At 38.7% G+C, this 21,739-nt stretch overlaps 1 protein-coding gene across 1 annotated transcript in view; it reads right to left on the reverse strand.

The window, feature by feature from the left end:
* The window catches only part of LOC311236634 (syntaxin-2-like), a 30,559-nt gene extending 17,866 nt beyond the window's left edge, over nucleotides 1-12,693 (reverse strand). Inside the window, exons 1-5 of the mRNA XM_084324341.1 lie at nucleotides 12,484-12,693; nucleotides 11,737-11,808; nucleotides 11,327-11,426; nucleotides 4,336-4,410; nucleotides 3,340-3,413 (exon numbers count right to left, since the gene is read on the reverse strand). Coding sequence (XP_084180467.1) covers nucleotides 3,340-3,413; nucleotides 4,336-4,410; nucleotides 11,327-11,426; nucleotides 11,737-11,808; nucleotides 12,484-12,519 — 357 coding nt within the window. The 5' untranslated portion in view covers nucleotides 12,520-12,693. The remainder of the gene's footprint in view (nucleotides 1-3,339; nucleotides 3,414-4,335; nucleotides 4,411-11,326; nucleotides 11,427-11,736; nucleotides 11,809-12,483) is intronic.
* Between the last annotated feature and the right edge of the window lie 9,046 nt (nucleotides 12,694-21,739).

Genomic DNA, 21,739 nt, shown 5'->3' on the forward strand with positions numbered 1-21,739 from the left:
GATGGGGGTTTTGGGCATTTACGGTGGCCAGTTTCGAATTGCAGCCTCCCGTAGGTGCTCTTTAAGAGCGGTTTTGAATGTGGGCAGGGATTCACATTCCTTTACAGCTTTGGGTAGGGCGTTCCACATTGTTGTGGCATAATTGCGAAACGTGTTTAGTCCCTTGTTTGATCCGAATCTGGGTTTAACATGATTTGTTGAGCTTCCTCTGGTGTAGTGGTTGTGGTATTCACTGACCTTTGGGAAGTATTTTGACATGTACATGGGCACCCCGGTCGTATAGTGTATCTTGTAGACCAGGCCCATTGCAAGTTGCTGTACTCTGTCGTCTACTCTAAGCCATCCTAGGTTGTCAAAGTGGGCAGGGGTGAGGTGGGTTCTGGGGTTCAGGTCAAGTAGTAGTCTGACCAGTTTGTTTTGTGATGTTTGTAATTTTGTTTTAAGCGCCTTTGAGGTGCTTTGGTACCATGAGGTGCATGCATAGTCATAGTACCCTTGAATGAGTGCTCCTGCCAGAGTCTTCAGGGTATTCTTGTTTACCAGGGAGGAGATCCGGTACAAGAATCTAGTTCGTTGGTTGACTTTTTTTTATTACATTGGATGCCATTTTGTCACAGGAAAGATTTGCCTCTAGGATGGAACCCAGGTAGGTAATTTCGTCTTTCCTTGTGACAATATTGTCACCCACTGTAACTGAGAAGCCGTCGGTCTTGCTGAGTTTGTTATTTGAACCGAAGAGAATGGACTCCGTTTTGCCCATGTGTAATGATAGTTTGTTATCAGCGAGCCATATGCAGATTTTGCCTAGTTCCGAGCTGAGGGTTTTTTCAACCTGCAACTTGTTCTTGCCAGAGACCAGCAGGGCTGAGTCGTCCGCTATGATATGTAGTAACTCCTAGAAGCACATCCAGTTGACATTTTTTATCTCGCACAGATTCCTACCAAACTGTATTTGATCATCAATATAATGCATTTGGAGCTATAAATCAAGTTCTGGAGAAAGCTGCAGAAAACGATAAAAACATACTTATACTTTAGACCATATTTTAGTATGAATATGTGAATGAAAAAGTATATCGTTGCTACACCCTGAACAATGGATATAGGACATTGAATGGGCCATAATAATGGCAATTTAGCAATAGAATTTAAAAAGTTATAGCCCTGCAAAGAAGGGGAACTTCTCCATAGACAAATAGAGTTGGCTAGGGATGGTAAATTATGAATTTGAACCATGTGTTCAAATCTGTGTTAATCTGATTAAATTAGTATTTTTCTTTTATTAAATCAACTTTCTTTAACACTTTAATCGCCATGGGTTAAATTCATAATTTACCATCCCTCGCCAGCTCTATTTGTCTATGGAGAAGTTCCCCTTCTTTGCAGGGCTATAACTTTTTAAATTCCATTGCTAAATTGCCATTATTATGGCCCATTCAATGTCCTATATGTATTGTTCAGGGTGTAGCAACGTTAAACTTTTTCATTCACATATTCATACTAAAATATGGTCTAAAGTATAAGTATGTTTTTATCGTTTTCTGCAGCTTTCTTCAGAACGTGATTTATAGCCCTAAATGCATTATATTGATGATCAAATACAGTTTGGTAGGAATCTGTGCGAGATAAAAAGTTTCAACTGGACGTGGTTCTAGAAGTATCTACGCATCATCTGATGATGACCGGATGGGCGGGGGATCGTTTATAATTCCGTGGGCAGCGTTAGATGATTCATCCAGAGTGGGTCATATGTTCATCAGATCAGTTAGTATAGAATACGTTAGAAAATAACGCTGAATCTTACCGTGGCTTCCTCGCGCCGCTGGCAGATGAGCGTGGAACAGATTTTTTTCTATTATGGGATGTAGAAATGCCCAATCCATTTCCAGGTTGTATAATAGTATATACGTCCAAATAACGTTGTTTATTGAGTTAGGGTGAGCGATCTATTATCCAGTGTTTCAAGATGGAGTCGCGGGAGCTATAGCGAGTGGCCGGACCACATATGGATGAGCACTACCGGTTCAAAGGTTAATATCCGGTTGGCGATCTGCCGATCGGCCACCAGATGGCGCTCTTGAACCGCTAGAGAGTTGAGAGGAGATCAGCAGTGTGTCTCAGGGCTCCGGAAAGGAAATATGATTTCGATGACAGATTTTTGAAATATTGACATCCAAGACGAGTTACGGCGTCTTCGGCAGAATGAGCATGGCTCGGAATGACGTGAAAACTCGTCCGCGGCGATCATAGTGTTAATGAATATAACTCATCAGTTTCGTCAACATAAATAATCCAATAAGGGCATGGTTGGTATGAAAGTGATGGTGACGTCTTATAGTATAATATTATAATATTATTAAAAAAATTTAAATTCGAATGTTGATTTAGAATTTGAATGTCAACATTCTGATCGAAGCTTCGAAGCATTCGGTACAGCCCTATTTTGTGATGTTATCTTGTGTTGTGATGTTATGTTATCTTGTGTTGTGAATGTGATGTGATATCTTGTGTTGTGTGTTACGTTATCTTGTGTTGTGATGTTGTGTTGTGATGTTGTGTTATCTTGTGTTGTGATGTTGTGTTATCTTGTGTTGTGTTGTTATCTTGTGTTGTGATGTTATCTTGTGTTATGTTGTGTTATCTTGTGTTGTGTGTATTATCTTGTGTTGTGATGTTATCTTGTGTTGTTATGTTATCTTGTGATGTTATCTTGTGATGTTATGTTATCTTGTGATGTTATCTTGTGATGTTATCTTGTGATGTTATGTTATCTTGTGATGTTATGTTAGCTTGTGTTGTTATGTTATCTTATGATGTTATCTTGTGATTTTATGTTATCTTGTGATGTTATCTTGTGTTGTTATGTTATCTTGTGATGTTATCTTGTGATATGTTATCTTGTGATGTTATCTTGTGATGTTATCTTGTTATGTTATCTTGTGATGTTATGTTATCTTATGATGTTATGTTATCTTGTGATGCTATATTATCTTATGTTATCTTGTGATGTTATATTGTGATGTTATGTTATCTTGTGTTGTTATGTTATGTTATCTTGTGTTGTGATGTTATGTTATCTTGTGATGTTATGTTATCTTGTGATGTTATGTTATCTTGTGATGTTATGTTATCTTGTGATGTTATCTTGTGATGTTATGTTATCTTGTGTTGTTATGTTATCTTGTGATGCTATATTATCTTATGATGTTATATTGTGGTGTTATGTTATCTTGTGATGTTATGTTATCTTGTGTTGTTATGTTATCTTGTGATGCTATATTAATGGCGCTGTATAGCATATTCTCTATCTCCCCCAGATTAGAACATGTAATTTCAAACCTGGTTCTTCTGAATGCGGTGGTCCACAGACACACGGTTGGCGTTCTCGTCTCCAGACAGGCTCTCTTGCATGGCTAAACAATACACAGCAATAGGAATGATATAACATTTGCAAATACACAACCCCCCCCCCAAACACAGTACCCAAACTAAACCTTTAATAACAAGCACTTGGAGAAACAGGCTCCACCACTACCATTATGTCCATGCAGGCCTAGGCAGGTTGTTAGGCAAATAAAGCACAGGCTACATGCAATCGTAGGCCTTATCTCTATTGTTAGCAGTGGAGGAGAGGGTCAGGTCATATTATTCCAGTCCAGTATTAGGTCACCTGCTGTACTACTGGGCTGGGGAACAGAATACTAGCTTTCCATTACAGCTCATTTACAAGTCAAATCCCAAGGCATCCACACTCTCCCAGAATGAAGAGGAAGTGAGACAGAAACTCAGACGGAACAGAACACAGGTCCACCACCTCCATGACAACCACAAGTCACAGGGAACTGCTGCTGCTGTCCAGTAGTTAAGAGGCCATTCTTTATGTGCCAATCATCCGTCTCACATGCATATGTACCAGGGAATCTAACTAACGGCGTCTACCAGGCAAAATGGCTAAATTATTCACAATTCCAACAGCCATATTTATTTCTTATTAGCCAATGTGTTTTATGTGTTTCTTTAAAGAATACAATAGAATAGGCTGACAAAGTGACTAGTGTGTAGAATTAACAGATGTATCAGCCTAAATGTACCAGTACCTGACTGATTGCTGGTGCAAATTCCAAGTTTGGGTCTATACTAGCCCATGGACAAAGCTAGAGTATGCTTGGTTATGGCAAAAATCATAATCATAATTATTCTGAAATCACGATTATTAAACATGATTACTCATTGATTTAAGATCATATGATGACAGCCAAATCAGTTTTACCTTTCTTCTCGACCAAAGGATGCCTTGCCTTCTACAAGTTACCAAAGACGTTTCAAAATACGTACATTTCAACTTGGCCCGGACCAGGTTGGCATTCTTCTTGATGTCACTGGTCAAGTGCTCCAGCTCATCTTTGGTTCCTGAGGGAGAGATTCAAATTATAGTTATATATTCTATTTTTAATCATATAGTTGTTCCTTGCAGCAGTATTAAAAAAAGTAAAGAATTTTTTTTATTAAATCAATCACCATGACAATTGGATAAATACATAATAAATACCACAGTCATACCACACTGTAATTTATACTGGAAAACTAAATACAGTCAAATATTGTTATTCCATCATCTTTGTGGTGTTCTTATTTAACTTTTTAATAATTCAGAGTGACTTAAATTGTGGGGGGCGGGTGGTGGATTTGTTGACATTTAATAGACGGATATAGTTCCATAAAAACTATTGTGTCAGAAGCAGTAAACGGTTAGCTTGGACTTCCCTAAACCATCCATCTCCAATAGTGTCTAGATCCCATCCCCTGGAAGAATATTTTTAATCTAACTAAAATAGAGTACCTGTCTATCTGTGTCGATTTTCTCGAGAACCATTTATTCGATCGACTTCACACTTGGCGGGTGTGTTGATCACGGCCCATGTACTGTAAGAGCAGTGTCGAGTGTGAAGTTGATTGGAAGATCAGCTCTGGATAACCCTGCCAGCAGCAACACCGGGGGCAGTAGGCACTGCACTAGTAAATGTTTCATTTGAAGGTACTGGGCTGCTCACTAAGGTCTAATATGAGCAGTATGCATGCCCGCCTCTCTTGGCTTAACGTTGAAAATAGATTGTACTGTGGAGAAAAAAAAAGATTCCACGGGAATCGCCCTTTAGTGGAATACACAAAACACGGTCATTTTTCTGCCTATTTATGAATAATTTTCAAATAAACGCTAGATTATCGATAGTATATGTGTACTTATGCACGCTAGATAAGCGGGCTGAAAAATCGATTATCTATTTCCTGGTCAGCACACACACACACATATAGGGGACACGTTGAGATATATGTAAAAAAAAAACTCTGATTACCCCAAGACTGGTAAAATAGATTCCTTACCTCACATCAGATGTTCTCCAAAAAGATTATTCAAATTCCAGATCACCATTCCAAATATCGATCGCGTTTACTGATCCAACGCTGGGTACTCGAAACACATAATCCACGCTGTTCTGAGGGTCGGCGATGACTGCAATAGGCTCGGGTTACATGCTTGAGAAGTAAAATGTGGATTCCGGATTTTTCTTTTCTCATCCATTTTCATTGAGTCCAATCCAATGCGTGCATTACCATCCGGGAGACGATAGGGGGCGGTATTTTCCCTGTTCGAGCTCAGAGACAGTCCCAATGGTAACGTGAGGCTAGATTGATGAAAAATGAATGGAAATCGCTAATAAAAGAAATAACGATTAAATAATGAGATTTCTCGTCCTTGGCACTCAACGCATGGCATGAACTAATGAGATTTTCTCGTGGCTGGCACTCAAAGTGTTAATAACACTTTACCTATTGGTAAACAAACGTATTGCTGAAAATATACACTACGACTGCTGTTGTGACATGGTTAGGATGTTTACTGTTGGATACATTTGAAAAATAAAACTAACATTATGTCATACAGTCTAGACAGATTGATTTATGACGCAATGTCATTTTGGGACCGGTACCGGACCCGTCGGGCTTAACTCTTTCACGGCCATACACGAGTACGTATTAATTAATGTTGCGTTTCTTTTTCAAATGTAGCCAAGAGTAAAGACCCTAACCCTGTCAAAGTGTATAGTTTCAGCACTACGTTTGTTTACCAATGATTTTAAGTTATTAGTGAAATATGAGTTCATAGAAATCTCAGCGCATCGAGTCAGAAAAAGGCGCATATTAACGCAAGGACTTGGCGCAACCTAACTTGAGTGTAGTCTTTTGAGAGAAGAGACCCAGGGCTTTCAATGGGCTTTCGAATTTCCTAAAACTACACTTCCCAGCTCACGCCAGCCCCTGACAATCATCTATTATTTTCGGGATCTTATCTCACGGGTGGAACAAACCTGAACTTTATTGCCATGAAATAGAACATAGTTAGCTTCTCTACCTTTCTGTGAACGTCTAGCAAAAAAAAAACGTGTTGCAATCTGATGAAAAATGGCAGAGCAATTGAGATTATAAAAAAGTAACTGTACTTAAGAGTAGATTTCATTCAATGTTTTTGCTGCCCTGTCAGGGGTGCCTGGTGGTACTAAATCCAGATTGAACTCTGCCATTGAAAAGGGGAGATCTGGCCTGATCCATAGATGTGTGACTTGGCCATAATAAGGTAATTTATAGGCCTGATATTCTATATTCATATTTCAAATTGCATGGGTCCGGATGGCTAAATTCAGTACTGTATCTAATCATCTGCTTAGATTTTTTGTACACATGATCTCAAGAAGGTGCTGAATGAGCTCAGTGGCAATTATTCAAATCTGGTCACAGTCAAAATTAATTATATTCTCCTTTGGTTCATTACAATTTACTCAAGCCTAGTAACAGACACAATATCTCCGACACTGGGAATACATTCCCTGAGATCCATATATGTCCTTAGATACCATGAACATGCAAATGGCCCTTGTAGAAGTGGAGTGATCTTCCATTTACATAGGTATGTATTTTTAGGTGGATTTTCAGAAAATATGGCTAGGGCTTAAGAATTGGAATTGTTTTTCTCAAACGTCATAACTCTCAACTCTCTGGTGAAAACGTTCACCTTTAGAGGAACCAAACACTGAACCAAACCAACAGTGAACGGCCCCCATTGGTCTTTAATTAATAGTAGCTAGGCATTAGCAGAAACACTTGGTAACTGACATTAGCTCAAACTAGATTTTGGTAGTAACAGCAAAGGAGGGTGTGTTAAATGCTTTGCATTGTGGGGTAGATTAGGGGGACTGAGGGGATGACTTAATTAATGGGGATCTCCAATAACAGATCAGACAGTAAGAACAGATCAGACAGAAATAACAGACTAATCTGAGATGGTAAGAATAGATCAGACAGTAAGAATAGATCAGACAGAAATAACAGATCAGACAGTAAGAACAGATCAGACAGTAAGAACAGATCAGACAGAAATAACAGACTGTAAGAACAGATGGTAAGAATAGATCAGACAGTAAAAATAGATCAGACAGAAATAACAGATCAGACAGTAAGAACAGATCAGACAGTAAGAACAGATCAGACAGAAATAACAGACTGTAAGAACAGATGGTAAGAATAGATCAGACAGTAAGAATAGATCAGACAGAAATAACAGATCAGACAGTAAGAACAGATCAGACAGAAATAAGACTGTAAGAACAGATGGTAAGAATAGATCAGACACGTTACGTTAGCTGCTTAACACATTGTCCGCCATGCATTGTACCCATCCTTGGGCCCAGTCTGCCAGTGCTGTAACCCTATGGAGATGTTTACCTTCTTTGCAGGGCTATAACTTTTTAAATATTATAGCTATATCGACATTACTATGGCCCATTCAACATCGGGTATCTATCGTTCCGGATGTGGGAACGTTATATTTTTTCATTCATACATTGTCGTGTTAATACCGTCGTGAATATAAGTATGTTTTTAAGGTTTTCTGGAGTAATTCTTAAAACGTGAGTCATAGGCCCTGACGCATATGATAGATTATCGATTGGCGTTTCTTTCCTATACACGCTATATTAAAAAATTCAAATGTATATGATCGGTATACATTATGCTTCATCATGCGTGAAGGAGAGAGGGGGGGGGGGTCGTTTATAATTCCTTGATCGTCAGTACTTTTTTTACTATGGGTTGATAGGTTGATCAGATGGATTGCCGTGAAATGAATAAACAATCGGGCTGAAAATAACGTTAGATTCCTCTTACCGTTCGCAGATGAGACTGGAGGAAAAATATTCCAATTATTTGACGTTGATCTGCTAGATCCATTTCCCGTTTGTATGACGCAATAAACGCCGAAATCATATTGATTATTGCGTTTAGAAAGCAATCCCAATGCACTCGATTGTGTCTCTTGATCCACGTTACAAGATATTACTACCGGAGGATTCTCCCAGATGCACCAAGCGTCACTTCCGGTTTGGCTTGGAGTGTAATTCACCCGACATCCACCAGGCGGCGGTATTGAGGCGTTGCAATATCAGACAGGGTCCAGCTGCAGTCCCGGATGGAGGCTGGATGAATTATGAATGCCATGACGAAAAAATTTAATATTGATCCCAAAAACGAGTTAAATCGTTTCTGGCGCACAACGCATGGCGGGCAATAACGAGTATACTCGTTTTTGGCGCACAATGTGTTAAGCTAACTAAGCTAAGCAGCTAACCGTGAGAGAACAGGAGAGGGTACTGGGGAAGGAGGAGGAGGGGGGGGGGGGGGCGGGCGCATTCTACCTTTCTGTGTGTGGGGACTGGGGGAGGGGCATTCTGTGTGTGCGTTTGAAAAGACCAGATGAAGTCAGGAGTATTATTATATTGATATTATTTACTGAGGATGGACAGATAATGTTGATATTTAAACATGAATACATAATACATGTATTCATGATCATCATGCAACATAAAACAATTATAGGAACAGTTTGGGAGAGGGAGGGGTTTTAGGTTGCGAGTTCCAAAACATTTTACTTAAAGTTTAAAGCTCAATATATAAAAACGTGGCACTTTACAGTGAACAGGAGGTCTATTTGTATTAAAAACAATAGATTGTTTTTCATTTAAGAGCTCAAAAATAAAAACGTCAATTGATATTTCCATAGCCTTTTTTTAGTTGATCTAAATGTGACCGATTGTGTTAAATGGGCACATAATATCTTCTCATATCGATCGCAGGTACCTGAATCTAATCGTATCGTATCGTGGCAGACTTTGTGATATCTGCAAATATCGTATATCGTTGTCCAAAGAATCGATATCGTATCGTGATGAAACTGGTGATTCCCACCCCTAGTAAGAATAGATCAGACAGTAATAACAGACAGTAAGAATAGAATAGATCAGACAGAACAGATAGTAAAAATAGATCAGACAGTAAGAACAGATCAGACAGTAAGAACAGATCAGACAGTAATAACAGATCAGATCTCTTCTCTCTCTCTCTCTCTCACTGCCTCTCTCCCTCTCACACGCAGTACGTGTTGACTGGAATAAAAAAAAAATGCTTTACAATTTACATACTGTAGCTGTCCCTTTGTTCATTAATGTTTAACCTAAATGTAGAACAACTCGCCAAAAGTGACTATTGAAAAAAGCATTTGACAAAAAAATCTATGAACCCCCCCCCTCCCATGTGCGCCCACCCAAAAGTGGATCGGACCGGCCGCCACTGCAGTAAGAACAGATCAGACAGTAAGAACAGACTGTAAGAACAGATCAGACAGTAAGAACAGACTGTAAGAACAGATCAGACAGTAAGAACAGACTGTAAGAACAGATCAGACAGTAAGAACAGACTGTAAGAACAGATCAGACAGTAAGAACAGACAGTAAGAACAGATCAGACAGTAAGAACAGATCAGACAGTAAGAACAGACAGTAAGAACAGATCAGACAGTACGAACAGACTGTAAGAACAGATCAGACAGTAAGAACAGACTGTAAGAACAGATCAGACAGTAAGAACAGATCAGACAGTGCCTCCACTGCAATTAGGTTGAGTGTTTGAAATCTCAAACCAGTTGGGCAGAGAAGTGAATGGGTTCTACTTTCTCCTTATTACAGCAGCCACATAGAATAGAATGCTGTGGCTGTACAGAGGGGCTCCCTGTGTGAACTGTGTGAATGCTCCAACAGAAGCAGTAATTGGAAGTTGGCGGTTTGTGATGGTTGGGTATGCACTGCACTCTATCCAGGTGGCCTGTATCGCTTCTGCAACGGAATTCGGTTTCCTGGTTCCTCTGATTGGCCGCAACCCCCACGTGACCCGCCCCCCCCTATCCACCGCGCGCGGCAGAGAGCGGCCGCAGACTCGCTCGCTTCCTCAATTTATACGCATGGAAGTATTGACTGAATGAATGAATGAAAACTTTATTTAACAGATTGCAGAATGAGTACAATACAGTACGGCTCAATACACACAATTGTTAAGGGTGTGCAGACCTGAGAAAGACGTTTGTCTTGTTTACATCAGGGTCCCCCATTTTCAATTCATATAGAACGACTACGCCGTAACAAATCATTAAAAAAATATACCGTTAACTGGAATATGTTGTGCCTTTACACATATGTTGGATTATGTAATTGGTTTGTCATGACAAACAAATAAAACAACACACAGTGACTGCATGTAGTCACTGTGTGTTGATGTTGTAGCCACCTCCTCCGCGGCAGGAATACTAAGCTCCCCCTTAAGCTCCAGGAGAGAGGGGAGAGGCTGAAAACCTGCAGTTCTTGCCCGCCTGATGGGAGCCAAATCCCTGCATCCGATTTGTCTGATGAATACCGCCAAACATGGAGGTCCCGAATGCATGGAAGTATTGATTGCGCCGTAACAAATCATTAAAAAAAGATACCGTTAACTGGAATATGTTGTGCCTTTACACATAATTGGATTATGTAATTGGTTTGTCATGACAAACAAATAAAATATTGCGTCGTTCTATATGAATTGAAAATGGGGGACCCTGATGTAAACAAGACAAACGTCTTTCTCAGGTCTGCATCCCCTTAACAATTGTGTGTATTGAGCCGTACTGTATTGTACCCATTCTGCAATCTGTTAAATAAAGTTCTCATTCATTCAGTCAATACTTCCATGCGTATAAATTGAGGAAGCGAGCGAGTCCGCGGCCGCTCGCTTTGCCGCGGCTGAGCGGTGGATAGGGGGGCGGGTCACGTGGGGGTCGCGGCCAATCAGAGGAACCCGGAAACCGAATTCCGTTGTGGAAGCGATACACGCATCCAGGTGTGGGGCATAGATAGAAGTACTACACATCTCGCATCTTTAAAAAGGTTAGTGACTGATGCCGACTCACTGTTGTCAGGGTTCGGGACTGAGAGGATGACGTTGTGTCTCTTCACCACTTCATCCACCTGAGAAATGATCTTCTGAACGAGAAGTCGAACCTCCCCCACCTTACACACACAACAAATGTTTACATTGGAAACACACACACCAAAGTGTATAAAGAAACAGTTTACATTGGAAACACAGACAGTATACAAATATAAAGTAGGTCTACACATAATCAAATCAACATGTAAATAACTAAATTGTTTACATAGTAAACGTAAACACACATACAGTAGTACACATGCCATGTAAATAACTAAAATGTTTACATTGTAAACACACTCACAACCACACAAAAAATATTTACATTATAAAAACACACACACATTCAGTAGGCCTACACATAACCACTGTAACATGTACAAAACATACCGCCTTGAAGAACTCATCCATGTGAGCATCGCTCTCCACTGGAATGCTGTAAACATCCACATCGTTGATGTTCTGGAATAGAACAGAGATGATTTGAATGATACCTTTCCCACGACATTAATACTTTTTTCAGACCTTAATTTCTTAACAGGTATGAACAGGATGAACAAGCCGGCATGATGGGAAATGTTCGTACAGTCTTCTCCAGAGTCAGACAAGTAGAAAGACAGATACCAATTTCCTCTGTGCGTTCAGTAGAAAGCTATCCGACTGCAAGCCACTAGCCTAGCTTAGCACAAATTAATGGAAGCGGATACGGACCACTAGCATCGTTTAACAACGGGGGGGGGGGGTTGCCCAACAACTAAGCTAGTTGGTCGTTATCCGCTTCCATTAATACTCTTGTTGGCTCTTACTCTGGAAAAGACAGTAAGCGCATTACCCACAATATGTGCGTGTTTAATAAAATACTGTAGCAGCACCTGGACACCGTCACTTTGCTCACCGACTGTATACCATTTGTTTCTGATAGACGAACACTATTTGTGTATATTATTTCCCTTGCATGCGACTGCTGAATGGGTTCCAACTTCCAATAGGTTGGTTGTTTTCTTTGGAGTTTTGTCTGGTTCCAATAGTACATTTGAAAACCCTTAAACCGAAAAACACCTAGGATGGAATAACCAGTTTACCGAGCGGATATTATAGTGTCCTCCTGTATCAAATTAACAGTCTAACGTTACTCACGGCTGCCAGCGCCAGGTCTGCCAAACGGTCCCTCATCACGTTCAACACTTTTCCGCATCGACATGAAAAAGTAACGCACTCCAATCAGACATTTAGACCGGTCATCTTGTTTTCAATATTTGCTGTAAAAACGACGTTGATCTTAATTGTCCACGGGTAAGTTTGAGAAGCCTTCGTCTCCTTTACTCATCGCGACTCTGCTCACCTCACTGTTTGTTGACTGTCGGCACAGTATAGCCGCGACGAAGAGCACGCGCACGGGGGCGCGCCTAATAAAAGAAGAAGTTCTACACTGGTGTGAAATGATCTACAAGAGGCTTAAGTTAAGGGCAGATAATAATAATAACCCTATAAGGTCATTTAAGGCGAGACAGCACCCCCAAAATTGTCTTTTTGCTTTTTTCGACGATATTGAGATGTTGTTATGTTTTGCTTCCTAAACATGTCTTCTATGAAACTAGTGACAATAAAATGTCAATAACACACATTTAGTTGTTTATTTGACTTAATTTAGCCTGATTGCATCCATAAATGTGCACATATTTAATGGGGAAGTGCCTCATTTGCATATATAAACATACAATTCAGAAAACTTGCAATATTTTTTTTCTTAGTTTGTATGTAGCTACATAACAAACTGGGAAAGTCTCATAGTGATATCTATTCAAATTTGTTTTTGCCTATTAGAGGGTACTACACTTACTACTGTTTGTAGTGTGTAGTTCTGTTCAGTTCAATAACATCATTATTATCATTATTATTATTATTATTATTATTATTATTATTATTATTATTATTATTATTATTATTATTATTATTATTATTATTATTATTATTATTATTATTCAGTTATCATGCATGTGTTTAGGTTGTCTATTAATAATGGTTTGATTGGGTGTTGTGTTTGTAAATAGCTGTTTAAAAAAAAAGGTATGGCATTTTACAATACAATACTTTGAGGTTGTTTTCTGAAAAACTAGATTTTATGCATTTTACTTACACATAAAGAGTTGGAACTCCATTTCCCTAGTAGGCCTACCTACACACACCAAACTTTCCACATTTCTGCTCACTGTTTGTTGACTGTCGGCACAGTATAGCCGCGACGAAGAGCATGCGCACGGGGGCGCGCCTAATAAAAGAAGAAGTTCTACACTGGTGTGAAATGATCTACAAGAGGCTTAAGGGCAGATAATAATAATAACCCTATAAGGTCATTTAAGGCGAGACAGCACCCCCAAAATTGTCTTTTTGCTTTTTCCGACGATATTGAGATGTTGTTATGTTTTGCTTCCTAAACATGTCTTCTATGAAACTAGTGACAATAAAATGTCAATAACACACATTTAGTTGTTTATTTGACTTCATTTAGCCTGATTGCAACCATAAATGTGCACATATTTAATGGGGAAGTGCCTCATTTGCATATATAAACATACAATTCAGAAAACTTGCAATCTTTTTTTTCTTAGTTTATATGTAGCTACATAACAAACTGGGAAAGTCTCATAGTGATATCTATTCAAATTTGTTTTTGCCTATTAGAGGGTACTACACTTACTACTGTTTGTAGCCTGTGTGTAGTTCTGTTCAGTTCAATAACATCATTATTATTATTATTATTATTATTATTATTATTATTATTATTATTATTATTATTATTATTATTATTATTATTATTATTATTATTATTATTATTATTATTATTATTATTATTATTATTATTATTATTATTATTATTATTATTATTATTCAGTTATCATGCATGTGTTTAGGTTGTCTATTAATAATGGTTTGATTGGGTGTTGTGTTTGTAAATAGCTGTTTAAAAAAAAGGTATGGCATTTTACAATACAATACTTTGAGGTTGTTTTCTGAAAAACTAGATTTTATGCATTTTACTTACACATAAAGAGTTGGAACTCCATTTCCCTAGTAGGCCTACCTACACACACCAAACTTTCCACATTTCTTCCCATCCATATTATGCTTCTTTCTATAGAAAGGTTTGTTGATATATAGTACATTTTATACCAAAACTAGGCGTTTTTTTTTTTATGACAGTAGACAGTATTTCCTGATTTATGGGCTGATAAGAGGACATAGCCACAAAGTCTTTCTATACAAAGTTTCGTTTTGAATGTATCAACAAAATTAAACCAAGTTTTTGAATCTGGCATTATCCATTTTGGTGATGCGAGTCTTGGCGATACATGCAAATATGTGCATATTTAATAGGGGAAGTGCCTCATTTGCATAAGCATACATATTTTTTCTTAGTTTATATGTACATAACAAACTGGGAAAGTTCATAGTGATATCTATTCCTCTTTTTTTCCCCTATTAGGGGGTGCTGTCTCACCGTGGCCATGCCTCATCCCGCCCACTGCCTCTCTGTGAGGTTGGAGAACAACATGTATTTCTCTCAGCCAATCAAGGGAAATTTGGCTGAGTACTTATAATAATGTAATGTTATATATGCTATTTTCACTGTTATTATGCTATGTGTTTCATTACATATACATGGGTCAATGACGTGACGCCTATTTTTTTCTGTCCAACTGAATTTTTTACCTTAAAAAAAACATAAAAATGCATAAAAAGATAACATGTATCTCTAATACCTTCCCCATATACAGACCCACTCTAACTCCTCCAAACATTTGAGTTATTGGTAATTTTTCTGCTATCTGAAGTGTCAAATGTCCATGTGGGGCGACCGTCCAGCATATTGACTTCTATTTGGACAACCGGTTTAAAATCACTTTAAATCTATTTAAATATTTCCCTTGCCCTATTTGGCATAATTTCAAACATGTTTTGCATTCATTGACAAAATTATGAAGCATTTGCACATATAGTTCCATCATAATATACAAACGAATGTTGTCCGCATATGTTAATTTTATGAAATATCATCTGGGGCGACCATCAAGAAAACACGTGGGACTTTTATTTTGAAACCACCTCAAGGACAGGATGTTGCATCAGCCAGTCACATGTGAGGGACCCAGAGAAACAACTAGCAGGTTAGTAAGTCTCTTTCATATTTGCTAATAAATCTCTTTTTTAACTGCTGTAATGTAGTTGCCACTGTGAATAATGCGTTTTATCTGAAAATCTATATTTTGATGATGAATTTGATAGTGACATGTGGTAAGAGCTAGCTAGTTTGGTTTCTGTAGCTAACGGTTAGCCTGTAATATTTGATTGACCTTGAAAACATCATCTGGGCGACCGAGTATCATGTGAGGCGACCACTGCTGAGTGTTTTAGTTGCTAGATTATGTCCTGTATTTGTAGTTTCTGTATATTTATATTTTATTCATGATTTATATACATAACGTTCTTTGTTTTAGCATAACTCTTTGTATACTTTAACATATATTTTTCAACATTTGTCATTTTTCATTCCTATTTAGGAATTAACGTTTCTTTTTTAGTATTGTACCATCTTATGAGAATTTTTTTTAAACGGTATAGCATGACATTCCATTTAGGTAATTGTACACGTATTAGTCATGTTTAACTAGTTTAACCTATTTTCTAGATGGCACAAACAAGCAAACAGAAGACTGCTCACTACAGACAGCGGGTCAATGCAGACCCTACAGCAAGAGCCGACTATCTTGCCAGGAAAAGAGAGAGGTAAAAAAAACTATAGGTAACATGCAGTATATCTTTCTCTGGTGTATTTCAAACTGTCATGTTAGTAGGATTATGACCTTTTCTGTAATATCTTGAACTTAAGTTTGTATGTAATTTAGCCCACCAGAATCAGTATCACATTATACACTATTGTTTCAGCTACCAGAGAAGAAAACAACAGGGCAAGATTCCATGTGAAGTCAGATGAGCTATCGGAGAGGGAAAAGGCTGCATCCAGAGGTTACAGGGAGAAGGAAAAAGATGGAAAAGGCGATGCTGGACCTGACACCACCATCCATGGAGAACACTCCACCTAGTTCTGGCTGGTGTAGAAGTAAAGAAGAGCAGCAGGGCAAGCTGTGGTGGATTCCCTACCTCTAAATGAGGATTTGAATCCCTAAAATTTACTTTGATTCTACAGACTTTGATTTAACATCCCTTGAAACCATAGGTTATATATACAGCTCATGATCAACAGTGACATATTTCAACAATAAATGTTCAGTGGATTGCACTGTGCAACATCTCCATTATAATCTGATCAAAGTTTGTTTCGTGTTTGATATATCTTTGGGGAATGTTGACTGTAGGAGCCAAAGCTATATATTTAGGTTATTGTATTGTATGAATGTTTATATGTTTATTTTTATAACCTTACATTGTAACGGCATTAGGAATATTGATTGGATTTAGATAAAGTCATTGAACCGCTTATTTGTCATAATAGAACATTCTAGAACATTTGTGATGTCACAGTATGATGTCATGACCGAACGTTCTAGAACATTTGTGATGTCACAGTATGATGTCATGATCGAACGTTCTGGAACATTCGTGATGTCACCGTATGATGTCATAACCGAACATTAATAATTTAACTAAATGTAAAAAATATCAGTGTTTTGTTTTTTGGTGTGCTTCTTATTCTAGGTTTTCAGGTTGCCTGATTTGTTAAAACATGCACATGTACCTCAATTTGAAATGCCTGCAGTTTACCATGATATAATATAAAAGGAACTAGGGATGGCACCAATCCGATACTCAGTATCGGTATTGGTCCGATACTGGCCAAATTCACAGGATTGAATATTTTCCGATCCGATACAGGCTGTAAAGCGTGCCATCACGTGAACAGTAGTAGCGTGACAACGTTAACATTAGCTAAACGTAAGTCAACTTGTTAGCAGCGCACCGCGATCATGTCAGCTGTGTGGAGTTATTTTAAGCTCAAAGAAGAAAAAGGCAAAACAGCCTCTGGTGTTATGTTAATGTGTGTGCATTAATACGACACAGAGTACAGGACACCGTACTGGGGTCACAGACAGGTACACAGGGCAGGGTAGACTAGGAGCGGATAATAACGGACCTGTATGGTGGAGCTAACAGAATGAAGACACTCACAAACAAATACAGAGGACTCACGTGTATACACAGCCAAGTGTAATATCTGAAACGCAAGTATTTCTAGGGCTGGCAGCAACACTGGAAACTTCAACACCACACAACAATTAATCATGGAAAGGGAGTATGCCGAGTTCAAACATGCAACGAATGCCAAGCGGAAAAGTTTTGTCGCAGCAGCTAACATAGCTGGAAACCTTACAGAAGCAAGAGAAACTCCCTGCAGACAGTAACAAAGCAAAGCTGAAGAAAACTGAGAAAATAACCACATTTATTGTGCTGGACGACCAGCCCCTTTCTGTTGTTGAAAATGTAGGTTTCCGACACTTAGCCTCACTTCATGTTGCTAAACCGTAATTTTATCTCCGACACGGCTATCTCAAATAAGTACAATGTTGTGTTTCTTTTTCAAATGTAGCCAAGAGTAAAGACCCTAACCCTATCAAAACAGCAGTCAAAGTGTATATTTTCAGCACTACATTTGTTTACCAATGATTTGAAAATCTCCACGCATTGTACCGGTAAACAGACGTTTTAGATGCGAGGACAGGAAGCCGTCATGAAATCGCTGTAGTCTTATAACGTATTAACTAAATAATTTGAACAAAATAAAAAGCAGCAGCACTATTGCATAACTGAGTCATGTGTGGTAATGTATTTCTTCCTTTAGGGGAGTTTTTGATGTTTTATAGATGGCTAGGTTAAACACAGGTTTTTGTTTTTTAAGGGAGTATCGGATGGGTATCAGTATTGGCAGATACTCAAGGCTGTGATATCGGTATCGGACATGAATAAGTGGTATTGTGTGCCATCCCTAAAAGGAACTGATACAACTGTGTTGTAGTTGTTTAGCGTTGATTTCATCCATGCAACTATGTTGGTGGTTATTGCTTATTGACTCTATAGAACTGTGTTGGTGTTTAATTTTTATTCCATACATACAACTCTGTTTACCTTTTATTATTGACTTAAATTGTTAATCCCTGTCCAATTTGACTACCATCACAAAAGTGATGCTACTTAACCCTCCTTCTCGCTCTCATACATTGACAAAACCAATGATGATATGACAAGGACATGAAAATGGACATTTGTGAAATGTTCAAGTTCCTGAAGCATGTAATGTGTATGTATTGCACTTAACTTTTTTAATGTTTAATTTTTTTAACATTTGTGATATTTGAATGTTCCTGACGAAGCTTGTAACCTACCGTGCCAAATGATTGACGGAGCTAGAGCCCCGGGAGTCGTGTTGTATTTGTACAACACTGTGTACTTCGGCGCACGCCTCACATATCGGCATGTAACTCGAGAACCGCTGAACGGATTGTGTCACCTGAAATTGATATCGACAGGCAACAAATAGGGCTTTAATTCGATATATATATATATTGTATTAAAATATATGCACACCCAAGCCGCTAGAGGTCGCCAAAGTGCAGGTGGAAAAATCTTCCTCAAGAGGGCCCACATGTGGGCCCTCGCTTAACATGTTTTACTTTTGTGATATATGAATGAATTGAAGAATATTTTTGTTGACCACTTGAAAAGATTGTAATAAAAACATTGTTCAGTTTTCTTTTGTCTGAACTGCATTGTGTAACATTTTAAATAGACTTTTAATAATAACTGTCAATAACTGTACTAAATTCAAAATAGAATATCCATCAGTTTTGTCTCAAATATTAATCACTGGTATACTATGCTTAAGTGGATACTATCTGTACACATTTTAAATCAGTTTTATGGGTTTTAGAGCAAAAATGGGTATTGTAACTGCATTACGAGGGAGACACTCCCATTATAGAATAAACTTGTGAAATCATGGTTTACAAAAAATTTAAGCGCACACAAGCCTGTCTTTCTTAAGCTGTATATTTAATTACTGATACTTTTTTTTTTTTTTTATTCTTTTCCCCCCTCCTTTTTCCTCCGATTTCCTCCCATCCCAATGTTAGTCGTTATGCCAATTCCCAATCCCCTTCCTGGTCGCGTCTATATTAATCCCAGCCGAAGAGTGCAAGAGCGCTTCCGCATTCTTCGCCGCGCATGCGCATGAGGTCCTCGCTTAGTTCAGACGCCCCATTCAACACGGTTAATCACAAACTCGAAACTCCGTTAAGCTCCAGAGAGAGAGGCTGAAAACCCACAGTTCTTGCCCGACGGATGGGAGCCGAATCGCGGATCCAACAGTTCTTGCCCGACGGATGGGAGCCGAATCGCGGATCCGAGTTTTCTGATGAATAGCCCCAAAATAATGACGAAAAATAAACAGGATACACAACAAGGTGCATGAGATGAGGTTATATGTAGTGCACCTTGTGTATCCTGTTTATTTTTCGTCATTATTATATTCAGAGTTAATTATATTGTTTACACTGTCTTTCTTCTATTATAACCCTGCCCATTCCCAAATCATATTCAGAAAGTATCACAGAGACTTCTATTGACCAAGGAATTAGTTATTATTAGTAAGACAACATTTCCGTAGTAATTGACCACCAGACTCTTTCTCTTAAGGCATTAACTGGGTTAATTAATATAAATGTTATATTGTAACTGTCTAGTTACACATTGGTTCCGAAACATGTATGTTCCAACCTGCAATTAAAACTTTGAATCTGAGAGAGCTCTGGTCAGCGAAGCCGGCGCCGTTCACGACCTCCATGTTTTGGGGCTATTTATCAGAAAACTCGGATCCGCGATTCAGCTCCCATCCGTCGGGCAAGAACTGTGGGTTTTCAGCCTCTCTCTCTGGAGCTTAACGGAGTTTCGAGTTTGTGATTAACCGTGTTGAATGGGGCGTCTGAACTAAGCGAGGACCTCATGCGCATGCTCGGCGAAGAATGCGGAAGCGCTCTTGCACTCTTCGGCTGGGATTAATATAGACGCGAGGCTACCACGTGCTTCCTCCGACACACGTCCAGCCAATCATCCGCTTCTTTTCACCTGGCAGCGCGGATTCTCACTGAGAGGGCGTAGCGTGTGGAAGGATCACACTATCCCACTTAGATCCTATCCGCGCTTAGCAGGCGCCCCGACCGAACTGTAGGAGTCGCTGTTTATAACGACCCGGACCCACCCCGCCAGCTTAATTACTGATACTTGTTAAAATATTAGTAATGTTAAGGAAATATATACATTTTGAGATAAATTACGGTCGCCCCAAATGACTTTTTTAAGGCTGTGTCCTATTAATTCAAGTTTCAAGTTTCAAGTTTCTTTAATAGTTGTCATACAGAAGTACAGAATACTTTCATACAAAATGCTTCTTACTGTTACGCTCCAGAGACTGTGCTAGACAAGATAGTATCAAATAACATAGTATATCATGTAATTTAGAAGTAGAAAATGAGGTCACAGTGTTCAGTATTATTCAACTTTAAAAACACAAAAATCTCTTAATTAGTTTCTTTTTGCATAAATGCATGTGTACACTACATTCCAAATGTTTGAACAATGGCCAAATATATTTTTGTATTTTTAAATTGGCCTATTCAAAAGTCTTATCCGTCAATGACCCACATTCATACCAATTATTCGCCTGTTCTATTCTCTATCCATATATTCTCAATCATCCATTGCAACACTATATTATCACTGACATCCAGTTGGGGGATCCCCTTTGAACAGCCCATCTGAGCTTTCTCTCCTCCACGCCGCCTGTGGTGATTGTCCCCCTATTGCTAGGTTTTTAATGAGTCATTCCGTATTTTCATTGGGGATTTTTCATTTAGATTTTATGGTGGTTTTTGTTTTTGATCTTTTGTGATGTTTCTTCTTGACTTGTACAATAAGACTTGTACAGCCCATGGGGGCTATTCGATGTGATCTTGGGCTATACAAATACATTTTATTTTATTTTATTTATGTGAACCTCACAAATGCCTGGGTCTACAGGCGTGACTGCAAGGCGCTTGCTGAGAAGGGCCTGTCACTGAAGAACTTCAGGATCCAGATGTTCCAGAGTGCCAGCAGCCAGAGGCCAGTCATGTCTTACCCCCGAAGAAGTTCAGTACATCCAGGCAACCCCAACACCTCATCTGATGTCACCAAGCCTGTCCGGGGACACCGCAGCCACGCCCCAGAGGATTTGATTTGAATGAATGAATGAATGAATGAATGAATGAATGAATGAATGAATGAAAACTTTATTTAACAGATTGCAGAATGGGTACAATACAGTACGGCTCAATACACACAATTG

This window comes from Notolepis coatsorum, assembly GCF_963971535.1.
Source record: "Notolepis coatsorum genome assembly, chromosome: 11".
Classification (NCBI taxonomy): Eukaryota; Metazoa; Chordata; class Actinopteri; order Aulopiformes; family Paralepididae; genus Notolepis; species Notolepis coatsorum.